Source organism: Mastigoproctus giganteus, chromosome 7 (assembly GCF_048544385.1).
Source record: "Mastigoproctus giganteus isolate SK-2022 chromosome 7, ASM4854438v1, whole genome shotgun sequence".
Classification (NCBI taxonomy): Eukaryota; Metazoa; Arthropoda; class Arachnida; order Uropygi; family Thelyphonidae; genus Mastigoproctus; species Mastigoproctus giganteus.
The window spans coordinates 179,600,060-179,615,856 of NC_143581.1; the positions used below are offsets into that span (position 1 = coordinate 179,600,060).

The 15,797-nt window shown below is 40.8% G+C and overlaps 1 protein-coding gene across 2 annotated transcripts in view; it reads right to left on the reverse strand.

Annotated features, from left to right (window-relative positions):
- The window catches only part of LOC150083367 (solute carrier family 12 member 2-like), a 451,471-nt gene that overhangs the window by 20,662 nt on the left and 415,012 nt on the right, over window positions 1-15,797 (reverse strand). Inside the window, exons 24-25 of one of the 2 annotated variants that reach the window (XM_090377992.1) lie at window positions 15,617-15,780; window positions 12,981-13,264 (exon numbers count right to left, since the gene is read on the reverse strand). In XM_090377992.1, coding sequence (XP_090234118.1) covers window positions 15,645-15,780 — 136 coding nt within the window. In that variant the 3' untranslated portion in view covers window positions 12,981-13,264; window positions 15,617-15,644. Of the gene's footprint in view, window positions 1-12,980; window positions 13,265-15,616; window positions 15,781-15,797 lie in introns of those variants that run through there. The other variant, XM_090377993.1, reaches the window with a different exon arrangement.

A 15,797-nucleotide genomic window follows, 5' to 3' on the forward strand; every position in this document is an offset into this window, starting at 1 on the left:
TTTGTGCGGAGTTGACGAATGTGATCCAGAAAGGTCAGTTTTTTATCGAATACGAGTCCCAAGAATTTTGTGTCCGCTGCTACTAGAATAGCATCTTGTCCGAGCCTTAATTCAGGTTCAGGATGAAGATTACGCTTACGACAAAAATGTACGCAAACAGTCTTCTCCGGCGAGAACCTGAAGCCATTAGCAAGTGCCCAGGAATTAAGGCGATCAATGGCTTTCTGCAGTTGTCTTTTAATAACCCTCATGTTGCATGACTGACAAAATATGCCGAAGTCATCAACATAGAGGGCACTGTTTACAGTTGGAGGAAGTTGCTCTGTGATGGAATTTATTTTGATGGCGAAAAGCGTGACACTTAAAACTGATCCTTGTGGAACTCCCTCCTCTTGGCTAAAGTAACGAGAGAGTGAGGATCCCACACGAACTTGGAAAGATCGATTGGCTAAAAAGTTTCTAGTAAAAATGGGGAGATGGCCTCTAAGACCAAGGCTATGCAAATCTTTTAAAATGCCAAATTTCCAAGTTGTGTCATACGCTTTTTCCATGTCAAAGAACACTGACACCAAATGTTCGCGTTTTAGGAAAGCATCCCGGATGGATGTTTCCAGTCTAATTAAATGATCAAGAGTTGATCTGTTTTTTCGGAAGCCGCACTGGATGTTGGAGAGAAGGTCATTTGATTCTAAATACCATATTAAACGAAAATTAACCATTCCCTCCAGAATTTTGCACATACAGCTAGTCAGAGCAATAGGACGGTAATTAGTAGTGACTTTTGGATCCTTTCCTGGCTTAGCAAAGGCGAGAACGATTGCCTTTGCGCCAGGAATCCGGAAACTGCCCTTCAATAAAGATTCTGTTATATAGAAGGAGCAGATAATCCATAGATTTTGGTGAAAGATGCTTAATCATTTCATAATGGATGCCATCTGGTCCAACAGCACTTGAATTGGAAAGAGTGAGGGCTCTTCCCAGTTCCTCTATAGTGAATGCCCCGTTGTAGGGATAAAGGCCCTTGGACTTAAAACTAAGGGCCTGCTTTTCAATTTTATGTTTCAGGACCAGGAACTCTGGGGAATATGAAGATCTTGCAGAGATGTTGGAGAAAGTTTCCCCAAGAGAATTGGCTATTGCAGTTGGATCTGCAATAGCGCATCCATTATAATCTAGGATTGAAGAAGGGTGGGATGTATATTTTCCCTTCATTTTCCGGATTTTATCCCAGACTACCTTAGAATTGGTAGCCTGGTTAATAGATGTTGTAAAACTGATCCATGATTCCTTTTGACTCTGACGGCGAATGTAGCTTGCTTTGGCTCGTGAACGCTTGAAGGCTATTAGATTAACAGTGGTAGGATATCGGCGGAATATCCCCCACGCTTTGTTTTGAGCCTTTTTTGCTGCTGTGCATTGTGAATTCCACCAAGGTTTGGGAAATGGTGGAAACCGGGCAGATGTTTTTGGAACAGCATTCGCAGCTGCTTGGACGATGATTTCTGTGATGTACTTTACTGCATCATTGATCGGCTTCTGACTGACGGTGCTGAGATCAAAATTTGCCTGATGTTGGAAGGCAGACCAGTCAGCCTGATCAATCTTCCACCGTGGTAACCTGAAGGGAAGACAAGGTCTCCCACTGTGTAACAAGGTTATCACAGGGAAGTGATCACTTCCATATGGATTCTCTTCCACTTGCCAAGTGAGTGAATGGAGTAGAGAAGGGGAGCAGATAGAAAGATCAATGGCAGAGAAGGTACGGGTAGGCATGTGGAAGAAGGTGTTTGTTCCAATATTTAGAAGGGAAAGGTCATTGTCATTGAGCCTATGCTCTATGACTCGTCCCCTTCCATTAATGTTAGCACTACCCCACAGGGTGTTATGTCCATTAAAATCCCCGAGAAGTAAGAAAGGGGGAGGCAACTGCGTTAAAAGATCATCAAGGTCTTCCTGGGAGATGTCAGTCCCAGGTGGCAAATAAATAGAGCAGACCGTTAATAAAAATCCCACTGTAAGGCGAATTGCAACAGCCTCTATGCTGGTTGTAATTAGCAAGGGCTGAACTGGGGTCTGATTACCCACAAGGATAGCCACTCCTCCACGAGCAGGACCATCCGCAATTCTATCCTTACGAAAGATTGTGATGTTATGCATGGTGGGATCATCATTTGCCTTTAGATAAGTCTCCTGCAAGCAAAAGCAAACTGGCTCGTGCTTTTGCAGGAGGGCCTTGATGTCATCAGTATTTCGCCGGAATCCACGACAATTCCATTGTAGGAATTTAGCCATTATTTTGGCTTGGTGGGTCCATCAGGCGGCTTCCGAGGTGCTGAGGGCTTACTTTTATCAGTCTTGGCTTTATCTTTTTTGGGGAAGAATGGACGCTGTCCCGTGTCCATTTCTTCCTCCGCAAAGAGTTCCAAGACTGATTCATCCTGTACCTCCTTGTTCTCTACATCCATTGTTTCTGGTATTACGGGTGACCCTTCCGAACGTTTTTGCTCTTTTTTACCACTTGGTTTTGGTAGTGGTGGAGCACTAGGAGGTACGGATATAGGAGTGGCAACTGATTGTGTTTTTTTGGTGGGCTTTTGTGAATTCAATAAATAGCGTGCAATCGGAGTGAATGACTCTTTCGGTGGTATAGTCATCTCAGTTTGAGTACCGATAGTGCACTTTGCAGAAACCTTCTGAGCATATGAAGGTTTCCCGCTATTTATTGGTTGGATACGTTTTCTGGCCTCTGGGTAGGAAATATTCAGCTCTGTTTTCAGTTTTTGGATTTCTTTTTCATCCTTCCACCGCTGGCATGCTCGAGAATAGGCGGGGTGCTCTCCTTGGCAATTAATACAGATCGGTTTTGAAGCTGAACATTCCTTGCTCTCGTGGTCTTTAACACCACATCGAGCACAGGCAGGGTTACCACGACAAGATGTTTGTGAGTGGCCGTATTTTTGGCATCTAAAACACCTCAGTGGGTTTGGGATGTAAATCCTCACTGGGCAGTTTAGATAGCCTGCCTTGATGGAACTTGGAGGCCGTGGGGTATTGAACGTGAGGATAAGAACTCGTGTAGGGACGAGATTCCCATCCTTTCGTATCGATATTCTTTTCACAGCTGTCACTCCTTGGTCTTTCAATTCAGAGCAGATCTCTTCTTCAGAAACATGAAGAAGGTCCCACTCTGATATAACACCACGTGAAGAATTCAGAGTTTTGTGGGGGGTTACGGTGATAGGTATTCCCCCTATGGATGTAGAGTTCAAGAGTTTTTCAGCTTGTTTTGTGCTGGAAGCTTCAACCAAAAGATCACCAGAATGCAGTCGTTTAACGGATTTTGGTGAACCTGCCAACCCTTCTAATCCTTTCTGGATAAAGAAGGGTGACATCTTTCCAATTGACTGTTCTCCGATGGAATGGAGAATGAGGAAAAGCGGTGTCACTGATGGTGGTAGTGTATCCTCAGTCCTGGCTCTTTTTGCAGAGGTGTTTTCTTTGTCATCGTCTCGATTAGGTAGGGGCCTTGTTGGGGCCCCCAGAAGAAAGGGGATTTAAATTACTCATAGGAGTAAAGAGAAAGTGTCTGATGCCTAAGTACCTCACCCACCACGGAGCCCTACGAGGGGGCGCCCACTCGTGAACTAGCAGGTACTGCGTACACGAATGGGACGCCGAGTTCGCTTAGAACACCATACCCATGTTACCAATAAGTCTTTATCCCGTCCCAGGACCATAGGGAGGCAGACTTATTGGAATGCAGTTGACCCTAGCAGTAAAAACCACCCGCTGATTGATCCCAGTCGGGCCGGTCCGGGACCACCCGTCTCGTCGAAGCAGGGGCCAAAGTGGTGTATTAAGGCTGGGCCCCTCAACCACCAGGATCCCCCTTTCCGCTTCCACGGGTCGTGGCGCACGGCTGCACACGCCGGATTCCAATGGTGTAACCCTGGAACCAAGGTATGGGCGTTGGATCCCAGTGATGCTAATCTGGAAAACCAGCAGCATCACTGGGAGGTCCCCTCACCACGTACAGGTGCCCACGTTGAGGGGCTCTGGATTGCTTAAGTCACATTTATAAATAACAGAAAATATTATAATATTGCGAAGTATTACACTTCCCCACCCGGCTACTTCATAATGCCACCTGGCTGGCAAAATTTTATGGGGAGAACGCTGTAAGGGATGCAGAATTTGAATAAGGGGAGTACAATGTATACAGACAGGATGGAGGGGGAGAGGGGTTATGCCCTTAGTTAAGAAGTGCACAAAATCTAAGGCAGTGCACCAAGTTGACATGGGTGGCCAGTGTAATGTTGAGTGAGTTTGGTGTGACAAGCACTGGGAATGCAAAAAAGAGACTATGAGTGTGTTATAGGCTTAATGACTCTGATGGGTATAAGGTATGTTCATGTCAGACGGCACCTGGGATTTCTCCCATCTCCGCGCGTGTTTGCTGTATCGAGGACAGTACGCTGTTAAGCCAGAGACTTGAAAGTATGTGGGCCATGTCTGTGCAGTGTGATATGTTGTGCCCATTGTTTGTCTGGCTTATTGGCCGATAGGCCCCTAGTGGGGCCCGACGTTGCCCATACCTCACCATGTGGAGGCTAGCTGGGTGTATCCAGTATCACAACAAGTTGCTCTGGCAGGTCCTGCCACCTAGTTTCCTGGGATTTCAGTGGCTAGGACCTATATATATAAAAAAAAAAAATTACGCGTTTGACATTAATGCTTAATGGGATTGCTGTTAGGAAATCGCTGGTTGGGGTTGAACGCTAGAGAGATATGTTAAAGGCCTAATAGGTCGGGCAAAATTTTGATGTTATTAAATTTAGATGTGTGAGACTATATGCTAGATGAAAGATAATAGTGTTAGTTGTCTTAGAGATTTACACGAAACAGGTAGAATTTAGACATTGATTAGAATTTGGCGGCATTGTTAAGGGGTGTACTCAGTCGGTTTAGTGAGGGGGAAGACTGAAGACTGGGGGGAAAACAGATAGAAGAATAGGAACGATAGAGTAGGCATCCCCAAAGAGATCAGTGGAGACGAGCCCCATCAGGCAAAGTATGGGGGGGTAGGCAGGGAGGAGAGGAGACAGACCTGTCTCCTCCCTCCCCCGTCTGGGGATGGGGTTTTAAAGGGAACCGGGTTAGAGTATCCAGTTCAGATCGTCAATGGCGTGTTGGCAGCAAAGCCGCAGAATGTCTTCGTTGATGTTATGTCTGAGTAGTGTTGAATCCGGTATGAAGGTCAAGCTGCCCATCCCACTCTGGGGGTGGAATATGTTAGCTGGCAGTGGGGAATCCACCAGGCGAAGGGGTGGGAGAGACACACATTTACTTCAATCGTAATCTGCATTCTCACTCTACTTGCATTCTTTTTTTTTTTTTCAATACTTTTTCTTATTTTATAATTTTTTTTCCCGTTTTATATATATATATATATTTTTTTTTTCGCTCAACTCATTCATCTTTTTCTCACATACCAGGAGGGGATGCAGTGATGTGTAGTGTAAATTTATATACTAATTAAAACTAGGGTTAGTGTACTTAACTGTAGCATTTATGGTTTGTGTTCTTTTTCTCACATGCTTACACTTTTATTCATTCTTCTAGCTCTCATCTCATTTATTTGACTCTTACTTTCTGCACTACACTCTCTGGGCACCTCAACTTACTGTTATTCTTCAGTTGTGGTGCAGGCCTAGCTGCAAGTTTTTTTTTTGCAGGCCAGGGGAGAATGCAGTGATAGTGTTTATGTGGTTAGTACATGTTTGTTAGTATATATAAAGTAATGTAAGTTATTTTTAACTTTGTATTCTTTCGGCCAATTACATTTGCTCTTCCACTCATTCCCATTCACTCTCTCTTTCCCTCATGGTAGGTCACTCTTTCTTTCATCAAAACTGCCATTTATTCCCTTTTATCATAATTCCTTGTTCACTCAGCCTATTCATTCTATCTTTCATTCTCATTCTTCTTTCATTCTACATTGCATCCCTTTGCTACTAGCTTACTGATATTTTTCAGCTAATCTGCTTTCCTGGCTGCCTGTACATCTCCCTTCCCTACATGGTTACTTATTTGATGTGGGGCCCCCAGGTTCCTACACATAGCAGGGTAGTCCTGGGGGGGGAGACAGAGTGATAATCAGTAGCCACTGCTCTTTATGGAGCTATGTTAGTAGTGGGGTCCCCCAAGGTTCAGTGTTGGGCCCAATGTTGTTTTCTATATTTATCAATGATATTGATGAAGGCATATCATTTAAGTTTAATGTCTAAGTTTGCAAATAACACAAAGGTTCGTAGGGTGGGTAATAGTATGCTGCTGAAACAGGATCTAGAAAAGTTAGGCAGATGGGCTGAGAAATGGCAATTGAAGTTTAACATTGATAAATGCAAAGTCCTGCATATGGGTAACAGTAACCCGTAGAGTAACCTACCAACTGTGTGGTACTACACTCAGGTAGTGGAAAATGAAAAAGACCTGGGGGTTATTCTGCATTCAGATATGAAGTTCTCTGAGTAATGCACATGCCCTTCCAGAACAGCTCATTAAGTTTTGTCAATGATATACATGAATTTTGCTAGCAGAGATAAGCAGGTGATTGTCCCATTGTTTAATGCAATGGTCAGGCCACATCTTGAATACTGCATACAGGTCTGGAGGCCTCATTTTAGGAAGGATGTTGAGTTGCTGGAACGTGTAAAGGGAAGGGCAATGAGATTGATGAGGCGAACAAGGGGTACTCTTACCAAGAAAGGCTTCAGTTCTGAAAATTGCAGTTATATATAGTGAGCTTGCCCAATCCATTCAAAGCCTTAAACACCTGCAAGGTGTTTAAGGCTTTGAATGGATTGGGCAAGCTCAGTGCTGATGGAATTCTTCCTCTTGGTCAGACCACACACACACACACACTAGGGGGTACAAATTCAAATTAAGTAAGGATGATTGTAGAGCAGATGTGCAGAAGTTTGCTTTTAACCAATGGATGGTTGATTGTTGGAACAAACTTTCATCTGTTGTTGGGAAGTTGATAGTTTAAATAAATTCAAGGTAGAAATGGGAAGTGGTGCAGTTTTTTTTTTGGTTGATGTTACATAAGCCTTCTTTCTTGGATCATTTGCTAATGCTAAAAGGAGAAAGCTGAGAATTATAATTGGTGCTAAATGCATGAGTTGCAAAAAATCTAACTATTGGATTGTGGGGAGGGAGTGTGGGGGTGTCCACTGACATCACAAGTGCTGAGTGCTGGGCTATTGTAGCTTTTAGGATTGTTGCTAACTTTTAGGGATGATATCATTCTGAGAAGTGCTAACCTGAGGATCCTGCTGAGTTGTACTGGAGGACTTATTCTGATTTGTGTGCCAATGAGTTTTTGGGAGGAGAGGGATAGTCCATGCTGAAATATTTTATACGGTATTTGTTCAATGTGGAGGAAGCTGAGTTGTAGGAAGATGCTGTGGGAATTATTATCCTACCCTTATAGTTTCAATATGAGACGGCTAAATTCTCTCCTTTTTCTTCTGACATTTTATATCCAAGGTCACAAGTTTTTGGACTGCAAATGATTTTTCATGTACTGTGAACCTAAATGAACAATTTGTACACATTTAAGCCGGCATTTTTGTGAGTTCCCTTAAATTTGATGTGGCATTCAAAAAATTCATCATTTTTTATATTGAATGCAACTTTCTTTACATTACTACTGCCATAAAACTGAAATATGCATAATTCTAATTAAATGCTAGTATAATTTTAGTTAAATGAACTGGTACTCGAGTAAATGGCATAACTCATTGCTGCCAACTTATGCAGTATAGTTATAACAAGCTAAAGCCTGGGGCTTATTTGTACTATGTGGCTAATATACAAATTTATGCCAATGAGGAATTCAGTGTGAAGAAAACTGACTGGTAACCAGTCAGTTTTCTTTACACTGGATTCATTTTTCTTTTACTGCTCAATACTTTTGTGAAATGAAAGTGAACATCACTATCTTCTCTTCCTCCAGTATGGAATTTATGAATGCTCCTCCAACCTGAACTTCATTTTCTAATAAGAATGACTGAATTAGGTCTTCTGGTGTATTCACAACTGAGATGGTGTTCTAGGTGCAGATGAAAAATATTGATCTGAGAATCTATTTCAGTTTCTTTTTGCCATGTAATACTGGAAATACTGGTGAATTGGTTCAACATCCAACTGACCAGTATCCATGTTGTATAAGGTATTATCTGTTGAGTGCAGATTAGTATCAATGGTATAAGCCATTTTTCTAGGCATGATGTGTAGTAAACAACATCCAGGTCAAGATGTGACAGAATGGCTTGTCAACAGTCAAACACTTAACTCACAACATGAGGCACAGCGAGCTTTGATGCTGAATTAGTGTTCATCAGTAATGCCACTAAAGGTAACAAAACAAGCTTGTATACTATTTCTCCATACAAATACACATTGGTATGTGGTACTCTCCATTGAAGAATTGTTGAAACATAGCTTAGTGGAGGGAAAAATTATTTTCAATTCCAGGGTCAATTCTCCACGAGAAGAAGGGTTTGTCTTGGTATGGACATGCCACAATCTTTATCGCTGATCACAGAGCTAATGTTCTTTCTCAATACACTCCAATATATTTACAATCTGAGGAGTCCACTATGTAGATAACATATACTGCAGAGAAACTTCAAACAGTTTCACTTAAATTAAATAGAAAAATTATACACTTAAATAGAAAGGGTGCAAGAATATTTGCTGATGCTATCGAGGCAGTGTTAGGTGGGTCGGAAAACTGCTAGCTTTGGGGGAGACAAAGACCAATAGATTGACAGTAGCCACTGGCAGAGGTGAAAGAGATTCTTACACTGCTTCTATTAGAATGAGCAGAAGCCTGAAAAACAAGATGCATGGTATTTCAGAGACTGCTGGGAGCCATTGCGGTACAAGTAAACACATGGGTTGTGTTAGGGTAGCTAAGAATAGAAACAGGTGCAGGTATACTTGCGTGTACACCAATGCTAGGAGTTTAGTAAATAAATTTGATGAATTTGAGGTATTGCTCAAAACATCAAAGGCAGATATTGTTGGGATATCAGAGACGTGGTGTCACACAGATATAAGGGATGCAGAACTGCAATTTGGGGAGTACAACGTCTACAGAAAGGATAGACAGGATAGGAAGGGGAGAGGGGTTATGCTATTAGTTAAGAAACACATAAAAACCAAGGAAGTGAAGCCAGTCGACACCGCTGGACAGTGCAGTGTTGAGTCAGTTTGGTGTGACATAAGCATTGGGAGATCAAAATTGAGAGTAGGAGTGTGCTATAGGCCTAATGACTCTGATGAGTATAATAAGGAACTGTACAGGGAAATAGAGTGGGCCAGTAAATCAGAGAGTCTTATAATGGGAGATTTTAATTTCCCAGATATTGACTGGAATTTGGGGGCTGGTTACTCACACACTAGCAGGGCTTTTGTGGATTTATTGGATGATTGTTTTCTACATCAGCATGTCCGGGAGGCAACTAGAGGGAGTAATACTCTTGATTTGATTATCAGCAGTGATTCTTCATGCATTAAGAATCTGCAGATAAATGAACCACTAGGTGGCAGTGATCACAGTGTGCTGAAGTGGGATTTACTGAAAGAGGTTACTACCATTAGGGGTAAAGGGAAGGGTTATTGCTTCCGTAAAGGCGACTACGATGGACTGAGACAGTATTTAAATTCTATACAGTGGGACCAACTGATGATGTTACCAACAGCAAATTCAAAATGGGAAGCATTCAAAGAACTTATCTTAAAAGCTACTAGGCTTTACATACCAACTAAGAAATATTGTCAAGGTTTAGGCCAAAATGGATGTCAGATGAACTAATGAGGCATATGGCAGAGAAGAAAAATGCATGGGATACTTACAAATTAACACATGACACAGAAGCCTATGATAGATACAAGTTGATATGCAACCAAGTTACAAAGGAGGTTAGGCAGGCGAAGGCAGATTACGAGAAATCCTTGGCAAGGGATGCAAAGAAAAACAGCAAAGAGTTCTTTACTTATGTAAACTCTAGAAGGAAGGGGATGAATCAGATTGGTCCACTTGATATTGATGGGTCAACTGTTGATGATCCTGCTCAGGTAGCTAACAAACTAAATGAATATTTTGCATCGACATTCACACATGAGGAGTTATTCAGCAAGGGGAATGCCAGAGGTGTATTCAACTCTAGCAGTAAGCTACAGAATCTTGAAATAACTGGGAGTAAAGTGGAGGAGAAACTGTTGAAGATAAACGCAAGAAAGGCACCTGGGGTGGATGGGATCTATCCAGTTATATTAAAGGAGGCAGCAAAGGAAGTAAGCAAACCCTTAGCCATAATTATGAGAGCTTCCTTGGACTCAGGGGAGGTACCCATAGACTGGAAATGTGCAAATGTGACCCCAATTCACAAAGGAGGATCAAAGGCTGCCACAAGTAATTATAGACCTGTGAGCTTAACTTCTGTTCCAGGAAAATTAATGGAGGCACTGGTTAAAGAAGCACTGCAGGATCATTTAGACAAGACTTCAGTTATAGCTCAGACACAGCATGGTTTTGTTAAGGGGAAGTCTTGCCTGACCAACTTGATTGGATACTATGATGCAGTCACAAAAGAACTGGATGCAGGGAATAACTTTGATATTATATACTTGGATCTTAGAAAGGCTTTTGATACTGTTGCACATGGAAGACTGCTACACAAATTGGAGCAGTGTGACATTGGAGGCAAATTGCTGCTATGGATAAAGGGGTGGTTGAGGGGGAGAAGACAGAGTGGTAATCAATGGACACTGCTCATCGTGGACTAATGTTATTAGTGGAGTCCCTGAGGGCTCAGTGTTGGGTCCATTATTGTTTTCTGTATTTATAAATGATATTGATGATGGTATATCAAGCTTAATGTCCAAGTTTGCAGATGATACAAAGGTTGGCAGGGTTGTCAAGGACACTACTGACACTATGCTGCTGCAACAGGATCTGGAAAGGTTGAGCAGATGGGATGAGAGGTGGCAAATGAAGTTTAACATTGACAAATGTAAAGTACTACACATGGGAAACAGCAACCCCAGAGCAACGTATCAACTCTGTGGTACTACACTGACAGTGGTAGAGAATGAAAGGGAATTGGGGGTGATTGTGCAGGCAGATATGAAGTTCTCTGAGCAGTGCAGACGGGCTGCAAGAGTAGCTCATGGAGTATTGTCAATGATATACAGGAATTTTTCCAGCAGGGATAAGGAGGTGATTATTCCATTGTATAAAGCAATGGTCAGGCCACACCTAGAGTACTGTATACAGGTCTGGAGGCCTCATTTCAAGAAGGATGTAGAGCTGCTGGAACAAGTACAGAGAAGGGCAACAAGATTAGTGAATGGAACAAAGGGGTGCTCTTACGAAGAAAGGCTTAAGTTTTGCAAATTACAGTGTCTGGAGACTAGGCACCAGTGAGGTGATCTGATAGAGGTGTATAAAGCCTTGAATGGTTTAAGCATGCTCAATGCTGATGGGATTCTTCCTCTAGCTCAGAAAAATCACCTGAGAGGGCATAAATTCAAATTGAGGAAAGACAGATGTAGGATAGACGTGCGGAAATTTGCCTTTAGCCAGCGGGTGGTTGGTTGGTGGAACAAACTGCCATCCCTTGTGGTGGAGGTTGATAGCCTAAATAAGTTTAAGGCTCAGCTGGACAGGTATTTTGAACGAACAGAGGGGTGAAGTGGAAGTTGGGTTTTTTTTTTTTTTTTTTTGGCTGATGCTGCATAAGCTTGCTTTCTTGCATCAAATGCCTCTACTAATGCTAATGCTAATGCTAAACAGCTTCTGCACATTTAACATACTCAATCCACACATCCATAATCTCCCCTTCCTTGATGTCCTTATTTGATAGTGACAATAACCTGAACAGTTCTGTCTAGAGTGAACAAATATATGCAAGCTCAGTCCTTAACTATACATCCAACCAGCCTAACAATGTGGCCTGTCAGGTGTCATCTGGAAAGCTCAGAACTGTCTCAGATCAGATCAAATCCACCCTTACATGCAATGACAGCAAAACCATGAAAAAAGCAACAGAAAAATTCTGAACTCAGCACACTGTAGCTCTCTCATCTGCACCAACCTACTCTCTTAGCTAGAGATACTTAAAAATTAGTCACTATAATACAATGTCAGAGCATATTTCCATGGTAATAAGAAGTTCAGACAGATCCAAAAATTAGTCTTCCATTCTTCCTACCTTAAAACCAGAAATGCTATTTATAAGCTTACTTTTGAGGTGCCAAAAGATCTGTACCAGTCAGGTTGGAGGAGACAAAAAAAAAAAAAAACAGTTTAGAGGTAAAATTAGCAGTGAATGTTGCCTTCCGTGCAATTGAAAGTCCACTCAGTCAGCCTTAACAATCACACTGTCCTTATGTAGCACCTGCACCGTAAACTGTAAACGAAGCTGCCATACTCTTTTATGTAACTCATGGAAACTAAAACCTACCCCAACCATGCAAGGTCATCATTATTGTGTTATTAATTGAAATTAGCTCTTAAAAGTTCTTACTAATGTTACATAACTTGCAAACCTTTGATTATGTAGCTGAGTAGGTTCTTGTTTTTAGTGTTGTACTGTAAATTGGTTCCCTAGTAAACAATGCCTTTATTTGAAAGTGTGGAATGACTGTAAGAAATGGGCAGTTTCAAAATTTCATTTCTTTAAACTACAGTAATATTGCATTTATGATTTAAAACTTTAACCTACTTAGTTCACTGGTATAAAAATAGTAATGCTTAAAAAAAAAACAAAACAACTTGCACAGTAACATGCCACTTTTTATTTGGGAATAAAAAGAAATCCTAAATACCATATCCTCTAAACAATTACATGATACTTTATGTTTTTGTTTCTATTTATTATGAATTAACAGGAAATACATTTTTTGTTTAGTATTTAATTTAACAGACTCTACGCAAGCAACTGCATCAGTTTCATATAACCAAGTGAGAGTTGTCTAATTTTCCATAGAGTTTTAGTTTTGCTACTCCGAGATTTCCCAGTATGGTTACTAGATTATATTTTTTTGGATAACAGGACTGACTAAAGATTTTATTCAGTATAGTGCCAGAATAAATTTATTGGTAATCTGCCTCTCTTCATGGCAGTCTGATTGGTTGCTTATCATCCAAATTTGACAGTTCATACAAATTTTCTTCCCTGTTGAAATTCTAAGGATAAACATATTCTTTCTGTTATTATATTTTTATATATGGATTCTTTATTTTGTAAATATTATAAATAAATACCAAGTTCAATTTTCTGTTGTTAATGGTTTCTCTTTTTAATTGAATTTTGTAAATTATAATCAATAAAATATTAGTTTCATTCCAATAAAAAAAAAAAAGGCTAAAAATTAATTTTTTATAATTTAAAAAATGTCTGATAGAGATCATGTGAGTAGATTTGGATTAAGTGATAAAAGATAAACAAGTTTCTAGGAGAGATGAATGGGTCCTCAAGATTCCTTGAATGCTGTATTTCAGAATAGTGTTTTTCTATGCAGACAGAAACACAACTCTGAATTTTGAACCCCCCTCCAAGGACACACAAAAACATGAAAGGCAATCCCCATGAAAATTTTAAATTGTTTTTTCAGGTCTGCCCTTGGCAACATCTCTAGGAAATCTTAAAATTTAGAAATAAAGATATCAACAAGCAAGGGAGAGGGATTTCCTATGTGCTCGTATATGACTTTTATAGGTATGTTTACCTTCAAAGTGAAAATGTGGATGACCCACAGAGAGGTCAATGATGTCATAGGTAGAAAGAGGTCTTCGAGGTGCAGACCATGGCACACACTAACATCAGAATTTTGAATGGTTGCAAACACTAAATTCACATCTAGACTGACAAGAATATGCTTTTATTCCCCTGATGATATATTGGAATTTTTTGAGACCTGAGGATATCTTGAATGCTGTTTCAGGATGCTACTATGGCCAAATTCCTACTCTCTCTATTTTCGTGTAAAATTTTTAAAGTGCCTTGATTTCTAAGGTTTCACCATATGTACATCGAGTGGCCACTTTATTAAGTATACCTACCCTTTTTACGAAATGGAATGCTCCTTCACTAACAGCATCATGTGTTCATACAATGTGATAAAAAGCAAATGGGCAGACAGGTCAGGATGCTATACATGTACAATTCAGTGAGAAAATGGGCAAATTAAAAGATCTACATGACTTTGAACATTGCATGGTAGTCAGCATCATATGTGCCAGTATAAGTATCTTAAACTCCAATACTGCTGGGAGTTTTCACATATGACTGTCTCTGGTATATCAAAATTAGTACAATAACCAGATAACATCCAGCCAACTGTAATTCTGTGGTCAGATACAGCTCATTGATGCAAGAGGCCAGTGGAGACTGACAAGATGTGTCGGATTATATGACTCATTGTGGCAGAAAAGCTACAATGAGTCATGTAACAAGCCAATGCTACAATGATTGACAAAGGGGCATTTCAAAAGGCACAACTTTGTCACAGATGGTGTATTGCAGCTGACAAACAAAGTGGGCTCGATTCTTGTCAGTAAAAAAGAAGCTATGGTTACAGTGGGCCAAGGAACACTAACACTGGACAGTGGAGGTTGTTGCTGTTGGTTCTTTAGTGCATCAGCAACTTCGACCATATTGCATTGTTGTGTATTATGTCTGAACACTGTGTGTTCACAGGCTGATTTTATGTTGTGTGGGCCAAAAAAACCCAATGTTTGAGATCAGCTAGTTACAACCTGGATTGAAGAAACATTTGGAAACTCCTCTAATCTATGACAGAGCTCAAACTCAGACCTTTCCAAACAAGTGACAAGTGGTGGCACCACTATACTGTGGTGGAGAAATGGAAAAACATTACCTGGTTTGACAAATCCTGGTTCTCACTGTTTTGCACTAATGGGAGCACCAGCTCCCATCAGTGCAAAAATCAGCAAGGCTTCATGAATCATCTTGCTAGGTGGTATCAACAATGCAGGCAAGCTTGGGAGCCATTGGACCCCTTGATACCAGTAGAGCAACAGTGGGATGCCACAAATTATCTGAAAATTGCTTCTGACTAGGCCCACCCCTTTGTGGCTACAGCGTATCCATATATGAATGGGTTCTTCCAACAGGATAATTCTCCAGGTCACAAAGCCAGAATTGTAACTGGTCCCAGGAATAGAAGAGTGAATTCAGCCTACTGCAGCGGCTTCCCCAGTCACCAGATTTCAAATTATGAGGCAGAATGAACTCTCTGTAATCATCCAATTTGCAACAACCTGCAGTAAGCAATGAATCAGCATCACTGGCACATTTTTGGCACCTCATTGAGTACATGACACAACAAATTTAAGTTATTTTGAGGACTAAAGGAGAAACCATCTTACTATTAGGTAGATGCACATAATAAAATGCCCACTGAATGTATGTAATAACTAAGTATAAAGATTTTTCTATATAGTTTTGTACTGATTTGCTTTATCACTACATATTATAAAGTGAAGAACATTAGTGTACTGCAGAATTTTACATACTGGAATATGAAGTCATTCAATGCTCAATTTAGGAATAAAATGTAAGAACACTAGTTTGGTTGCCTCTAACAAAAAGGAATGGTGGCATGTCACGGGTAAGTATTTCAAGCCAGGCCATATATAATGGAGGTGGATAAGTTTCCTTTCTGGGCATGGGCAAGGTCCTACAAGGGGAGAGAAT